Genomic DNA, 16,490 nt, shown 5'->3' with positions numbered 1-16,490 from the left:
CCCATCACGTCACTTCTTGTGTGATTTTGAGCTATATAAAAATAAATTGTATTGTATTGTGTTATCACCACACAAGCTGGGGACCCTCAGAAACCTGTCCTCTGATTGGCTGGTGACAGGCTCTGGCAGATCTCCTCCTATCAGAGTTTCTTCCAGTTTCCAATTGCCTTTGGATTCTGTAGGACACCCATCACTGGACTCACGGACACTTTTATTTTCTAGCAAGTTCTCTAAATGAACGGCCTACAATTCTAAGGGTAGTAGTGCTCTCACTCACTAACTTTGGTGATAGCGGTTTTCTTGCCATGACCACTGTCGTATTGTCCATGTAGGACTTCTGAGGATGAAGTAACACGACCTGCTCCGAGACACACAGAGTTTTGAAGTAATCAACAGAATTGGGGACACCTGGGCAAATTGTTTGCTTCAACTTGCAAGGCTTCATTGACTTGAATTGCTGCAGAACATCTGTAGGTTGGAACCTGTTCGTTGTCCCCTGAGGAAGGCCCATTTATAATATTCTCAAATTTCCTTTTTTTCCCCTCAGTTTTTGCTAACTTAAACTTTAAATTTAAACCTCTAGTAGTTTACAGCTTACCTTTTCACCATTTTAGGTTGTTCATTGAATTTCAACAGACACAAACACAACACACACAAAGTGGAAAGCTGAGCCATGACAAGCAACATCTCCAGAACTTTCCACAACATGTGACCATAGCAATGACCTGGACCAAGGATACCAGGCTAGAACTTTGCTAGTAGTTTGCCTTTGCAATGCCAGACCTAATTTTTCCTTTAAAGTCCTTAAACAGCATGGCAGCCACTTAGCGGTCAGCCTTTAGCATGAAATACATTCAGGTGGGCTGCCCTCTGGTACCTCAGGGGAACACGATGTTCACTCCCAGGTCTCTCTAACTAATAAGTCTCAGCCTTTGTTGACCCACTGCCCCCTGGTGGAGTCCTTGCTACTTTACAAGACCCCGTGACACCGGCAGAATATTGATGAGCGATTCACAAACACATCGTTCTTTTAAAAACGAACCTTTGTAGCGAGTCACACAAATCAATTCCAAAGACGAACAAGCGATTCAGTGGAGTACAACACTCATGCTAAGCGCACGTGTGACGTTGTCAGGTAGATGTATATAAATAAATAGTGCCAGTGTGATTTATGATTCTTCTTCACTTGTGACCCTATGGCCTTCAAACTGAGGCATTACTGGCAAATGATGAGTCGCTCACTGTGGATTCTCTTGTTCGTCACACAAGTACAATACGATAACAACGCAGCAAGTCTGTGTCAGGGACACCCGAGTGTGCCCAAACAACAAAACATACCAGGAGATGTGTGGTCCAGGATACCTAGGGGTTGGAATCAGAAAGTGAAAGATGAACTCGGAAGTCAAAGACGCAGCAAAGTCACAAACGTCTAGGGCCTACTCGGGCCAAACTATTATCACTAGAGATTTAAAAAGGCTGCTGCATGTCCTGAGGGATCACTGCCATATTTAAACCAACACGCCCTGTGACATCATCAAGATCAAGGTCACATGACAGGAGACAAAATGACAACATGTGAACAAAAAGATGAACTTTGTACATTCCAATCCAAACATGAAAAGTCAGAAATAAAATCCCAGAATGCAAAAGTACATAAAACTGAGGCTAATGCTAAACGGCGAGTACTCGATATTAAAACGCACTTATTGCCTTTCGTACAATCCATTTTTGGGAGTCTATTACAGTTCTATACTTGGTACATTCAGTAAACTCAATTACAGTCACACCCTCACTGCTCATATGCCCCCTAGTGGCTCACCAACGGCAGGCCTCGTGCACTTGAGGGTTCATAGGGTGGGTGCCCACCGGCGAGTCACATGACTCTCATTCGCCCGAGTCCTGAATTGACTCAAACCCGCGACTCTCAGGCGGTTTGTAAACTGCACGTGAAATCCAAACACCAGAACGGCGTCGGCACTCAAGAGTTTGGTTAAGCGCCACAAGACTAAACACCAGGGAGCACAAAAGCCAACTGGACTGATTCGGTTTATGCATTTGTCACCTTGTTGTCACGAATCGTGAACCCCCACCCTCCTCCACTTCACACTTGATTTAACTCTTTCAGGGCTGATGTTGACTTTTGTCGAAATTCAGGGGTAGAGGACGGTAATCGGCTATAAACTGTGACAAAACTCGCCCTTATGTTTTAGTTCGACTCTCTTTGCTTGAAGGAAATCTACGTAGCTTACAATGAATTCCCTGCATGTGCTGAAGTTGTGTAGAGCAAATAGCCTCTAAAATAGCAGCGACATCTGGCGAGCTAAAGCAAATGTGCAAAGCAAAATACTCCGTGGACATTTTACATATGATCGCTGAATTGTTCTCTGACTTTTTGGACTCTGAGTTTGATGCAAGTGATCTGGAGACGGAAAACGAAAGTGAGGTACCATCATCAGCCTATTGGTCCCCAGCTAGTTGTGGTGCTAAACACGTTCGTGTAACAGATACGTACGTCTACAGCAGCATTCAGCTAGGAGGACTACCACTTATAATGAGAAGAGGACCAAACCTTATTGCGTCACACTGCCACTGCCACCGTCACCCACCTGCTGTGCAAAGATAGACATGTAGCCGGCCTGCTGTGCATTCCTGCTGGCCATCGAGCCACCCCTATGCAGCCACTGCTGCCAGAGATGCTGAACAGCAGCCACAGCATGTAGCAACAGACATTTTATGTTGATTTATGTCTGAAACCAGTGCATTGTGTGCTTTTTTTGGAAAAAAATATTCAGCCCTCAAAGAGTAAAAACGTGTCATGGCCGGTATATGAATTATTTCATTATATATTTGTGATTCACCCAAGGGGGTATCTTAGGAATATTCATTATCTCTCTTACTTGTCACCAGGTTGGATCTTATTGAGGAATCATAAAAATCAATTCACTTGAACACGTAGTTGAAAGGAATCGAATCGGTCACGTGAATCACTGCTGGTGCCGGCCAGACACCCCCACCCCCCTTTAGCCCGCAGTGTATCCATCACCGCATGATAAGACGACGCCTGTCGGGGGCACACATCTCCAGACCAGGCCACAGCTTCATCTTTAGGCCGTCAGGACCCCACATCATACCGAGATGTTTTGTGAGCGAGTCTCGGTGTCGTCATGAGATCAGATGCATTCTTAATTCCCAAGCAGGAAATCTCGGTGGGTTCCCAGTCTATTTGGAGCTGCCATCTGAAGGAGCCGATTCTCCGACCGAGTGAGTGAGTGAGTGAGTCACAATGCTGCATTACTAAGGCAAATGTTGGCAAGATGTGAGAAGCGTCTCCTTCTTCTATTTTGAAAACAAATGGCACGCATTAACACGGAACAAAGGAGTTGGGATTATTTTTAACTTCACTCGGTTATCTGCATGGCTGCCACATGTCAGTGCACTACAAAGACGTCTTATGTACGTACAGCGGCTTCCTTTTAATGAACTCCGTGTACAGCCAGTCAGCATCAGTCAGGGTCTTCAACCACCACCGGATGACGAAACGATTTCAGAAAGGATTCAGGAGGGTCCAGCTAAGTAAGTCATAAAGAAAAATCAAAGCTGTGCTACAAGGGATGGAGGGGACCAGAAGAAACACAGAGGAAAATCAACCAACGTAAAGCCGAGAAGAGAAGGTCCACCTGATCTCACGTCAAACCCAAAAGTCGCCCAAAAACGCAATCCCACTTATTTTAGTACACTGTGTGTGTGTGTGCACAATTATTAGGCAAGTCAGTATTTTGACCACATCATCATTTTTATTTATGTATTCCATCTCCAAGCTGTGTACATTTGAACAGCCATTGGATGTAAGCATGTCAGGTGACGTGTATTTGTGTGATGAGGGAGGGTGTGGCCTAAGGAGACCAACACGCTATATCAAGGTGTATATCAAGAATTATTAGGCAGCTCGTTTTCCTCAGACAAAATGGGCCAAAAATGAGATTTAACCGACACTAAAAAGTCCAAAATTGTAAAAAGTCTTTCAGGGGGATGCAGCACTCTTGAAATTGCTCAGATATTGGGGCGCGAGCACGGAACCATCAAACGTTTTGTTGCATATAGTCAACAGGGCCACAAGAAACATGTTGGAGGGGAAAAAAAAAAAGACGCCAATTAACCAGGAAGTCATTATCCTCCAGTGCTGTCATATTCCAGAACTGCAACTTATATGGAGTGTCCAGAAGTACAAGGTGTTCAGTGCTCAGAGACGTGGCCAAGGTAAGGAAGGCTGAAACCCAACCACACACTGAACAAGAAACATAAATTGAAACGTCAAGACCGGGCCAAGAAATATCTGAAGACAAAGGTTTTATGGACTGATGAGATGAACACGACTCTTGACGGAGCAGATGGATGGGCCCGTGGCTGGATCAGTAACGGGCACCGTGCTCCACTTCGACTGAGACACCAGTAAGATGAAGGTGGGGTACTGGTTTGGTCTGGTATTATTAAAGATGAGCTAGTTGGACCTTTTCAGGTTTAAGATGGACTCAAAATCAACTCTCAAACCAACTGCCAGTCTTTAGAAGACAAAGACACTTTATTCAAGTCTTGGAAAGAAAAAGTCTGCATCTTTCTAGAAGACCATGATGTTTATGCAGGACAATAGTCCATCACATGCATCGACGTACTCAACTGCGTGGCTAGTCAGTAAAGGCCTTAAAGATAAAAGAGAAACGACACGGTCACCTGACCTAAAGCCCTTCTTAAACGGCAGATTTACGGGGAAGGAAGACAGAAGACGTCTCTGAACGGCGCCTGGGAGAGGCCGAGGCTGCACAAAAAGTTGTCAACAGATGAAGAAACTCACAGACTCCATGAATGGAAGGCTTATGACTGTTATTGAACGGGTTATATTGGGTACTGATTTGGTTTTTTTTTTTGAAGAAATGTTTCTTTGAGTTGTTTATTATTCTCACTTTAACAGATGAAAACAAACAAGTGAGATGGGAAACTTTTCATTTTTCCTTTAGTTGCGTAATAATTGTGCACACTTGTATTCCCTGAGAATGTTCACACTCACATTTCCTTTGTAAAACACTCCGGTTTATTCACATTTTGGATTGACTGACAGCACTGTATTTGTTTCATATTAAAATGAATCCTCAAAAATACATCCTTGCTTACTAATTGTGCCCACAGTGTATAGCGCTCTTCACAGAGTTCAGGGTCAGGTTCTCAGGTAAGACGCCACTCTCCGATATGTAAACGTCTAATCGTGGAACTGTCTGTGTGTCTGTCTGGAAGTGAGAGGTGGAGTCAGGGTGAGGGCTCCGCCTCCGAGGACACACAAGCGATAACCTCCGAGGAGAGAGACGCCCAGAGGAGTTCCTTTCAGTTAATCTCGACGGGTCCATTTTTTTCTGACAATTTCAATAATAATAATAATTCTTTGCAGTTCTATAGCGTTTCTCTCAATACTCAGAGCGCTCAGCAATTGCAGGTCAAGGGCCCAACAGAGCAGAGTCCCTATTGGCATTTACGGGATTCGAACCACCAACCTTCCGATTGCCAGTGCAGATCCCTAGCCTCAGAGCCAACACCATTTCAATAGTTTCAAGGACCCCGGGCTTTTAACAGCTTGGGCTTACACGGCTAGTAGATTATACTAATTAATAAATACGGTAAAACCTGCGCCAGGGGTCGGGACCGAGACCATGACGGAAAAGAGAAAAGACAGATAACAGAACAGCTACTTTAAAAAATGATACTCTGTCGATCAGTTTAGCGAACAGTCGTATTTATTATAAAAAAATATATTAACATAATATAATATACAGGGTGGTGCATGAAAAACCGAACTGTCTCCGACCGGCTGGCTCGAGCTATCATACTGTACAGGCGGGTGGGTCAGCAGCCCCAACTGGGCATGACTAAGGAAGCTGTGAGCCAGTGAGAGAGATCCAGAAGATGTAATCTCTGCCAGAGAGGATTGGAACAGAGGAGCCTTCTACCGGTTCTGTTAAGGAAGCGCGGGACATTTTCGCACAGACGTTTCCTGGCGTAAACCTCCCAGCACAGAGCCGTATTCACGAGTTGGTGAAGAAGTGGCGTAAGACTGGGTCAGGCTCCGTCCGTTTGTACGCCTGCGGTCGTAGCAGATATTCAGGAACAGATGGCCAGAAGCCGTAGGAAAAGGACACAACAAGCGAATGTCTTGTCAACGTGTGTTGCACTGACTACAAGTGAAGCCGTACAGAATGACTTGTGTCCAAGAACTGAAGGACGACGACGAGGAAAAATGTGTATTTTATTGCACGTGGCTCCTTCAAACAACTGCAGTGGAATTTTTGTATTGCATACCTTTCATTTCGTGTACGGGCTAAGAAACTTATGTCGACGTTGGAGTCGGAGATGGTTCGGTTTTTCGTGCATCACCTAACAAAATGAATTTCTATAATTTTGTAATGACCAGCATAATAAGCAAATACAACTCAGAGGTAGTGGAGTTTCCTAGGTTTTACTTTGAGTGCTTGTTTCGTAACAAACGGTGCCCTGCCTTATACGCCGTTATCGGTGTTGCAGAGCACATCGCCATAACCATCAAAGGATGCTTTCCCTACCAATCTGCCTTTTTCAATACCATAAACAGTCCAGCTTATTGTCTCCTGACTCCCGACTCAACACTTCCTTCCGCTGCACCTCCCATCGTCTCCACACTTCTCCTGTCACTCATCCAGTGTCATCACTTACAGCGCACTCCACCCTTTCTGCTCCCACACACAGCATCACTAGCCGCCTGCACGTCACAATATATTAACCCTTAAACTGCCACATACTGGTTGATTAATGCACCCCCTGGATGCCAAATCCCTATTTTTGCTGCACTTTAAGTAAACGTCACAATTCACAAAGAAAACGTCAAATTTTAATGGAACACTTTTTTTCATTGCAAAGAGCATCACAATTACTGCAACAATCATCATTTTACACCCTGCCAATGAACTGTAAAAAAAAACTGCTGCAACAATCAGTGTATCAATGTAGACGGTGCAACTGACGTCATGGGTGAAATCACCAACTGTGCCAACTGGCCGCATGCAAACACACAGAGGCCAACGCTGATGCTTACCAGGCTCGGCTAGAGCAGCGGCTCAATCCCAGGGACAGCGAGGCTGCAGTTGTGCAGGGGCCGGCAGTGGTCATGAGCTGGCTGCTCAACGACTGTACGGCACGGACTGATCAGCTCCGGCGTGCTGGCAAATTGCATTGGGACCCGACTACAGCCAGTTCCGGCAGTTTAAGGGTTGATAAAACATACCAGAATTTCAAAAGGAAAATTACAACGCAGAAGAACATGAATGCAGAATAACGTCAGTGGTTTCCATTTTCAACACGTGTTTCAGTTTTGTCGGCATCACTCTTTATATCGTTCACTGTTGTTCTGCCTACTCTGTTAATTGAAGTGATACTTTGAACCATTTTTGCAGTTTTTTAAACGTTAAATAATTTCAGTTTTGTGACAATTCCAACACCACACGCAAACGTTTATCAGCCATAACAATGTGTAGTAGTTTAATTATAACAAAAGAGAAAAGCTACGAAATGCTATTACAGCTGAAGGTAAGTAACTAACACTTCATCATCAGCTTCTTTCGGCTGCTACCGTTAGGGGTCACCACAGCGGATCATTTGTCTCCATCTCTTCCTGTCCTTGTCATCTTGCTCCGTCACACCCATCACCTGCATGTCCCCTCTCACCTGACCCATATAACTGAAACTGTGATTTCAAAATGTGGCGCTGCAGAAAAAGGGCGAGCCGTTCCAATGTGCGGAGCTGGCAGCAGTGACAGGCAGACGCTGGCGTTAACCGAGTGACAGATAATTGAGGTGTTACTGCACTGAATCAGGACGAGGGACATTCAAAAAGGTTTATGCACTTTCATATTTTCGATGGAAACAGTGAAGGTGCGAGGGAGGAGTACTTGGGCACTTAAAAGTTGGTAGGACGCTGGGAAAATCGTATCACAAATGAAGGGGACTCTGTAGAAAAGTGATGTCATTTGTTTTTAAATTGTTAATAAAACAGAGTTAAATAAAGTGTGCCAACTTTTTGAACATCCCTCGTATAAAGATACTAAAACACACAGAAATGGTCAAAGTCTAATGGCAGAAACTGCAAGTCTGTTAAACAGAAACAAATCGATAAACGCCAACCACAATCAAAAAGAGACCACCTTTGATTTAACCACAAAACTCGATGACCAGGGAGTGCAGGAGACAAACACTTGTCTCACCACAACGACGATGTCAGTGCCACGCATGTCCAGGTGACAACCGCTGCTGAAAATGGCCAAAAACAAGATGGCGGCGGGAAAGCCAGCCCAATATTTACAGCCATCCTAACACAAAATCCTATGGGGACAAAGCAGCAATGAAAGTGGACTGTGTGACACCAAAGGACTACAGCAGGATCGACACTGCTGCAACAAGGCTTCAGGAAAACGTGTCAAAACATCACCATGAAGTCCAGTCACAGCACGATGACACCTTCCTGGCTTGAGCATCGATAAAAGACGCTGCTCATCAGCTACCTCGGTGTCCCATTATACCCTGAACAGCCTGTCACCCTGATTTAATGGAGTGACACGTTGCCATAACAGCCCAGTTTTAAATGGAAGGCCACTGCGGCTTTACCTTGTGATGTGTTAAATGAAACAAAACAAACCGAGGAGGAGGAGGAGGAGGAGGAGGACAGCCTGCTCACTCCATCACAGGGGACACCTTGGACACCGTTGTGGAGAAGAGGATGGTGAGAACACTGGACGGCTCCCCTTTTAGTTAACAGTCTCAAGTCGAATGCCTCTGGGGGGTCTTATCTGCCCACTGCTATCAGGCAATTCAAAGCGTCCACCCGATGCACTCATTAAGTAAATTGATTGATTGGCTCCAATATCTGTCCTGTCAGTCGCTATTCTTGTTTTTTTATGTTTTCCGCTGCTGTACGCATTTGAATTTCTCCTCAGGATTAATAAACTTTATCTAATCGAATCTAAAAGAGAAACCGAGAAGTCAGCAGGACATGTCTGCCACGCATGCCGGGTGCAATTTAGGAAGCACTTCTTCATCCACACGGCGTCACTGTCATCTTGAACAATCCCCCTCTGTCCGTTTGTCTGTCTAGGACCTTAAATCAACTGTTGCTCTCAAACCGGTTGAACTATCGACCTGAAATTTGGTGCACATACACTACGTGACGTCTACTATCTGCTTTTGGGGTGATGATTGACCTCCAAGGATATTCCTCTTTTTATTTTATTGTAGAATCAACTCTCGGCAGCAGGGTGGCCGTGTGGCGCATGCGTATGGGTGCCGTTCTCATCCCTACCACCCTCACTGTCACTTCCCCTACCTCGTCATATCGTTACTCCTTCTTGAGGCAGATTGAAGACTTAAGTGCCAGCTTAAGGAAAATGTACTAAGGATGTGCTACACAATCTTGGACTTCGTCAGTTTCACCGAGATACCGACAAACAAAGAGAAGACGCGGGCCGGTAGGGTGCAGAAAAGAAGAAGAGCTGCTCAGGAAACAGCAAGCGCATCAACCTCTGAGTGAACGAATGATAAACGTACAGAGAAAGAGAGAAAGAGGAGGAAAACGAGGAATGCCCAAGTCAAGTGAGTTCACTGCACGTCATCATAGCAGTGCGCCACTACTGGTCTCCTTGTATCCTACGCTACTGTGGCTGTCCGTTTGTCTGTCCAGGATTTTAAATCACCCGTCGCTCCAAACAGTTTGGCCCACTGACCTGAAATTTGGTGCACATACACTACGTGACGTCTACTATCCGCTTTCGGGGTGATGATTGACCTCCAAGGATATTCCTCTTTTTATTTTATTGTAGAATCAACTCTCGGCAGCAGGGTGGCCGTGCGGCACATGCGCCGTTCTCATCCCTACCACCCTCACTGTCACTTCCCCTACCTCTTCATATCTTAAATCATTCTCGAGACAGACTGAAGACTTCCAAGTGTCAGCTTAACTAAAAAATTAAAGAAAACGTACTAAGTAACTGCAACACAAACACTGACGTAATCAGTTTTAACACGAAAAGATACCGACAAACGAAGAGAAGACGCAAAATGCTAGGGTGGAGAAAAGAAGAGCTGCTCAGGAAACAGCAAGCACATCAACCTCCGAGTGAACGAATGATAAACGTACAGAGAAAGAAAGAGGATGAAAAACAAGGAACGCTCAAGTCAAGTGTGTTCACTGCACGTTATCGTCATAGCAGTGCGCCGCTACTGCTTGTAACATAACGTGTGTAAAAAGACTTGGAAATACATCATGCATTTGGTCGTGTCCACAGCACCTTCAGACAGTCTTCAGGCCTCTTCCCCTTCTGCTCACTTTACCGTGCTGTACATTTCATTTTAAACACACAAATCTGCCGTTTTTGCCAATCAACCTACAATCTGTAAACCATAATGACAAAGTGAAAATGTTTTCACAAAGGCTGCAAATGTATGAATGTAAGAACTCGGGTGCTTAACTCAGCACTTTGCAGGAGGCAGCAATCGCAGCCTTCTCAGGTAAGCCTCTACAAGCTTCGCACACCTGGATTTTGGGTCGTTTTAATCCCATTCTTCCTGGCAGATCCTCCCGAGCTCCGTTAGACTGGATATGACGCGTCTGTAAACTGACACGTTTAGGCCTCTCCACAGATGCTCTATGGGGTTTACGTCCGGGCCACTCAAGTACGGTGACAGACTTGTCCCCAAAGCCACTCCAGCGTTGTGCCTCGGCTGTATCCTTTGGGTCAGTTTCGTGCTGTAAAGTAAATCTTCACCCCAGTTTGTGCATTCTGGAGCAGGTGTCGTTCAAGGACCACTCTGTATTCGGCTGAATTCATCCTTCCCCCAGTTGTGACCAGTCCCTCTGTCCCTGCTGCCGAGACGCACCCCACGCCTCACCATAGGGACAGTATTAGGCAGGGGATGAGCAGAGTCTGATCTACGCCAGACATGGTGCTTGGAGTTCTGCCACATCAGACCAGAGACTCTTTTTCGCTTGTGCACTCTGAGGCCTTTAAATGTCCTCACACACCTTTTACTCACGGGTGGCGTCCATCTCATCACTCTGTCATCAATGCCTGACTGATGGAGGGCTGCTGAGATGGCTGTCCTTCTGACAGGTTTTCATATCTTGGCAGAGGACGACCAAAGCTCTGTCAGAGTGCCTACTGGGTTCTTGGTCACCTCCCTAGGAAGAAGCCCAAACTTCTTGCACTCCACAATTCTTGAGGCCACAAATTCCAAGCTTGTTTTACCTTCTGGCCCTGATGTGTGCCTCACCACATTATGACCCTGGAGGTCTTCGGAGAGCTGCTTGGACTTCAAGGCTTGGTTTAGGTCCTCTCATGCAGTGTGAACTGTGGGACCTTCTTTACACAGGTACACGTGTGTGTGTGTGTCTTTCTAAACGATGTCAAGTCAATGTGCCACATGTGGACTCCACTCAAATTCTGGACGCGTGTCAAGGATGCTGCGGAGCACAAAATGGAGGGTCACAGCAAAGGATGTCAATACTTCTAGAAATGGAAGACGTCAGTTTCTGATTTTTTTAATGAATTTGCAAAGCTTTCTAAAAACAGGCTTACACTTTGTCTTTACGGCTTATACACTGAAATGACAAATGTGTCCATTTTAAATTAAAATAAAGTGCAGAAAGCAAAGGAATTCTGAATATTCTCTTAAGTAAGTACACTTGGCATTCATTTCATTTTCAGCCATTGAAGTTTTGTCAACTGCTAACCTGACTTTTGCTGCTGGGGTTCTGTAAGATGGCTGACCCTGCACTCGGACCCCCAGAGGTCAATCAAAAAGACAACTTCCACGCTGTGATTAACAAAGTATGTGAAAAATAAAAACACACTGCTCAGAGGTGACATGCAAGTATGAATTTCATCGGACTGAGAGTCACTTTTACCGGATGTGACTTGGAGCAGCGGAGCCGCTTTTACCTAAGCAAGCGACACACAAGGACAGGAGGGGCGCCGCGCATTCAGAGGTCTCGCGTTCTTAATTCTCATAGCTGGGTGGTAATTACCTTTTGCTCCATTTTTCTTGGAAGGCAATCTTCTGTCAAGAAGCTGAAGTTCTACGAGATCCTTGCTCCATGTTTCTATTGATTCCATAGTTTGCTCCCCTCCTGGAAAACAAAGGCATTTTTATTAAAGGAGTCTTTACATAACACACACAGAGAGGATAACATGCAGAACAACAAAGAGCAGAGATTTACATTAGGAGAAGAAAAGGCTGAAAAACAATGAATAAACGTGCAAAGTGAGAATAAAATTTTTAAAAAGGCTTTTGCAGGATGGAATGGTGGCATGGGGTCCTCAAGACTCTCACTTTCAGTTGCCACCTGAGTGATTAAAACCCCCAGCAGCATTCAAAAGACCCCAGGAATGCCATCATCAGCTGGTGCCTCTCACTGCACTGAAATGTACCACGACAAGTGGCACGATGGGTGAGCCCCGACTGGCTACGTGCCAGAGATGAGGCAAGAAACTCCAAGCCTCCCAACTTACGTAAAGGGCTCTCTCTCCACAGCCGGCACAGCAGGGCAGCCCACCCGGGCTCTCGCAACGCGCACCTCTCAGCGTGATAACTGACAAGTCCTCCGCCCCTTCCCTCGTCCACCTCCTCCGAAATGTGGCACAAGCACACCCGAAATACAAAAGGGGGGCACTCGGCTCAGCTGCGCGGAGGTGGCGCGAGGCGCGCTCTGCATTCAAACCGCGTGGCCAATTTGCAAGGAGGCGTCGTTTCCTTTCTCTAAATGTCTCAGAGCGCCAAGAGAAACGCGAGCTATGAATGGAAAGGGTATCGCCATCCCGCAAGACCAAAAACACAAAAAGCAAAAAGGCAACAGACTACAATGAAAAGCACAAACCCCGTCCGCGTCTGCTCCGCACATCTCTCCAGGCAGAGAGGAGGGTAGCGCGGCACGCCGCGAGCGGGCGGATTGCGTCATTGGTGCGACTCGCAAGGCATTCTGGTCAGTGTAGTCTTTTACCGTCGCGTTAATGATGTTGAATTTGCAGGTAACGAAAAATCCGTCTATCTGTTTTCCTAGCCCGCTTGTCAAGGGCGGCAGGAGAGGTTAGGAAAAAAAAAAGAAAAGAAAAAAAAAGTGTCAACTGTGTGTCTTGTTGTAAGTGGAAAAAACACTTTAAATACATTAAAAAAAACACGGGTTAACTTTTCCCTTCTAGTGTAACGGTCAAATATGCACGTTTACAATTTGCTTTTTAAGTAAATTCGATATGTACAGTACAGAATAGAATTTGTGTGTTAGGTTCATTGACTGCGGTGGACTGGCGCGTTTGTTCCTGCCTTGCGTCCTGTGCTGGCTGGGATTGGCTCCAGCAGACCCCCGGGAACCTTAGGATATAGCGGGTTGGATAATGAATGGGCGGGAATGTGTCCCGACTTACTGTTAATACTGCCGCAGAAATCTGAGGCGCCACCATGACCATTTAGGAGGATTAAAATGAGTCAGAAATAAAAAGCAATTGCATGGAATTTTAAAGTTTAATTGGCTCAGTTGTACAATAGATAGATAGGTGAGGCGGCACAGTGGCGCTGTGGGTAGCGCTGCTGCCTCGCAGTACGGAGAGCCGTCTGGGTTCGCTTCCCGGGTCCTGCCTGTTCTCCCGGGTACTCCGGTTTCCTCCCACAGTCCAAAGACATGCAGGTCAGGTGCGATCCTAAATTGTCCCTGGTTTGTGTGTGCGTGCCCTGCAGTGGGCTGGCGCACTTGTTTCCTGCCTTGTACCCTGTGTTGGCTGGGATTGGCTCCAGCAGAGTCCCGTGACCATGTGGTTAGGATATAGCGGGCTAGACGATGGATAGATGTGAATGACACTATAAAATAAATAAACAGATAGAGCATCATTTATTAGTCCCTATAAAGTTAAATGCCTAATAATAACAATTATAATGCCTGAATTAGCATAAACAGACCTAATCCAAGGTAATCATATAAATTGTGATGATTTACTTCATGAGGTATACTGCTTAATAAACAAGACAAGCTGCGTCAAATATTTGAAATAGGAAAATATGTGCTTCAGTTTATATTTTTAAAGTCTAAATATTTTCGATTGTAATAAAAGAAAGTGAAATAACCTCATTTTCGTAATCAATGACCTTAAAAAGATCTAAAACGACTCCGCACATGCGCTTAGGTTTTAAATTTGTCATTTTGAACCTTCTGGGATCGGCTATTAGAGGGCAAGGACCAGCTATAAAGAATCAAATGTTACAAATGTGACCAAATTCGTGATCAGCAGCCTCGAAATTGCTTACTGATCCCCGTTTTGCTGACGTTTTGTAAAACCCCTCGGATAGGGCGGGGGTCCTCAATCCCAGTCCTGGAGGGCTGCCCGCTGTGGCCAGTGTTGGTGTTTGTGCTTTCATTCATCAAAGACAAAGTGAGTTCCTTTGTAGATCGGGGGGGTCCGAGGGGGTCCTCAGTTACAGTCCTGGACGGTCGCAGTGGCTGCAGGTTTTCACTTTAACCAGTTTCTCAATTAGAACCCGTTTATCTACTACTAAAAAGCAATACGTCTTTTGGGCTCCATTTTAGTTCTCTTGCCTGTTACGATTCAGAACCATTAATTGCCTATTTGAGATTTTAGTAGCTGCATTTAAGTTTGAATTGTTGCCTGTTTTCTTTATCAGACATCAGTTAATAATGAGATGCAGAGAACCAATAAACCAGCAGCTCTCCAGCTATCATGAAGCATCTGTAATAAAAATGAATGAGAGGGGAATTGAAAGGACCGTTAAGTTTAAACCTTCTCTGGTCCACAAAACACTTGGATGAAGTTCTCACTGAAGGAAACTCTACAGTGCAATTCGCATTTCTCTTGGATGAATGCACATATTGACAAGCTAAATAGTTCAATAGTTTCATTATCAGCATCGACTGTCTTCGGATTAGGAGTTGGAATGAAAACCTGCAGCCACTGCGCCCTCCAGGACTGTGATCTTCTGTCATTCGTCACCTATTGTTTTATTCTTTATCATAAGGGTGTACTTTTCTCCACAAAACATGGTTCAAAAATGATCTAAAATTAAGCTCGACGTCTCGAATAAGCTGCAGACTACAAGACTCGTTGAACGGTATTTCAGTTGTGGGTTATTTTCACGTCCCGGTGAGTCGGGACGGCCTGACAAACAACACTGAGGCGAATTCAACGCGTTCTGATGGAATTCTTATGGACACGATAATAATAATAATACTAATAATAATAATAATAAATTAATAACAATATGCGAATCGCACAAGAACGAGACACTCGCACGAGAACGAGACACTCGCACGAACGCGCATCACTGCATGCGTCTCAATAGCGCCATCTGGCGGAGCACCTCGGAAATGAAGTGCGCTGATTGCAGAATCAAAATGAATGTAGCAGACGCACAAGACTAGAACTGAAAGTCTGCGAGAGCAAAATTCTATTTAGGATTTACCTTAATGTCATTTAATGGCAGTACCTACTTATTCCCGTGTGTTAAATTTCCCATCCAGGCAGACAAAGTCCCGTCTAGCTGTCTAATTATTATGGCACTGAGACTCCGACTTCCAGACCTCCGTCCAAAGTAAGGGGAGAATCAGGAAAAGTCTGACGTGAAAAGAGTGGACTGCTGACGTCCAGTAAAGAGTTCCTTGATCGATTTCTTAGCAGTGGACCCCAGCAGACATGTTTTGGGGTGCTGCTGTTCGGGGCGCTATATTTCATTAGACTCCTGTGTCTGCTCTTTTTCCTATCGCTGGATCAGAAATTCTTACCATAGAAGTGCACAGACATTTGTGTTTTCTTCATACCACCCCATCCCTCTGCCTATTATTTATTTTATGTACCTTCTAGATTTTCTGCATGGTGCCAATCGGCCGATGCCCACGTTCTTGCAGCTCTTTTTGTCCAACGGTGCTGACTCAGAAATTCTAAATTATACAAACGGCAACAATAAACTCCTCGTGTTAGTTCAGTAAGCCGGGCAGCCATTCGGTTCAAACACCAGGTTCTCCACGCTGTCAAAGTTCTTATATATTACAAAAACGCAGAGGCGCTATAAAATCAGGTGGGACAAAGAGGGAACATTATGAGGCGGAGGACGACTCACCTGTTCTATCAATCCGTGATGGACGCTTCAGTCGAGGCAGGTGAGCTCCCGTCTCGGCCGTGGAAGAAGACTCCTCCGACCGCCGGTAATGAAATCAGAGGAGGTGTCCATGGGGAGCAATTAGTCAGCCGACTCGGCGGCAGTGAAGCGGAACTCAGGAGCTCGTTCGGAGCGCGACGGGGCGTCTACGCACGTAACACCAGCCTAACGGACCTGAAGAGTCAGATGAGCAGCCGGCCGTCCCTCGGCGGCCACGTCACGTCACGATGGAGGTCCCCGCCTAGCGACGCAGAGAAGGTGGCTTATTGGGA

The 16,490-nt window shown here is 45.5% G+C and overlaps 1 protein-coding gene across 1 annotated transcript in view; it reads right to left on the bottom strand.

Moving 5' to 3' along the window:
• Window positions 1-16,219, bottom strand: part of LOC120516532 (protein-tyrosine-phosphatase MKP1) — a 59,774-nt gene extending 43,555 nt beyond the window's left edge. Inside the window, exons 1-3 of the mRNA XM_039738275.1 lie at window positions 16,180-16,219; window positions 15,917-16,000; window positions 12,089-12,190 (exon numbers count right to left, since the gene is read on the bottom strand). Coding sequence (XP_039594209.1) covers window positions 12,089-12,176 — 88 coding nt within the window. The 5' untranslated portion in view covers window positions 12,177-12,190; window positions 15,917-16,000; window positions 16,180-16,219. The remainder of the gene's footprint in view (window positions 1-12,088; window positions 12,191-15,916; window positions 16,001-16,179) is intronic.
• Between the last annotated feature and the right edge of the window lie 271 nt (window positions 16,220-16,490).

This window comes from Polypterus senegalus, chromosome 1 (assembly GCF_016835505.1).
Source record: "Polypterus senegalus isolate Bchr_013 chromosome 1, ASM1683550v1, whole genome shotgun sequence".
NCBI classification, from domain to species: Eukaryota; Metazoa; Chordata; class Cladistia; order Polypteriformes; family Polypteridae; genus Polypterus; species Polypterus senegalus.
Note: the sequence above shows the minus strand (reverse complement) of the source record. Positions and strands in the feature narration are given on the sequence as shown.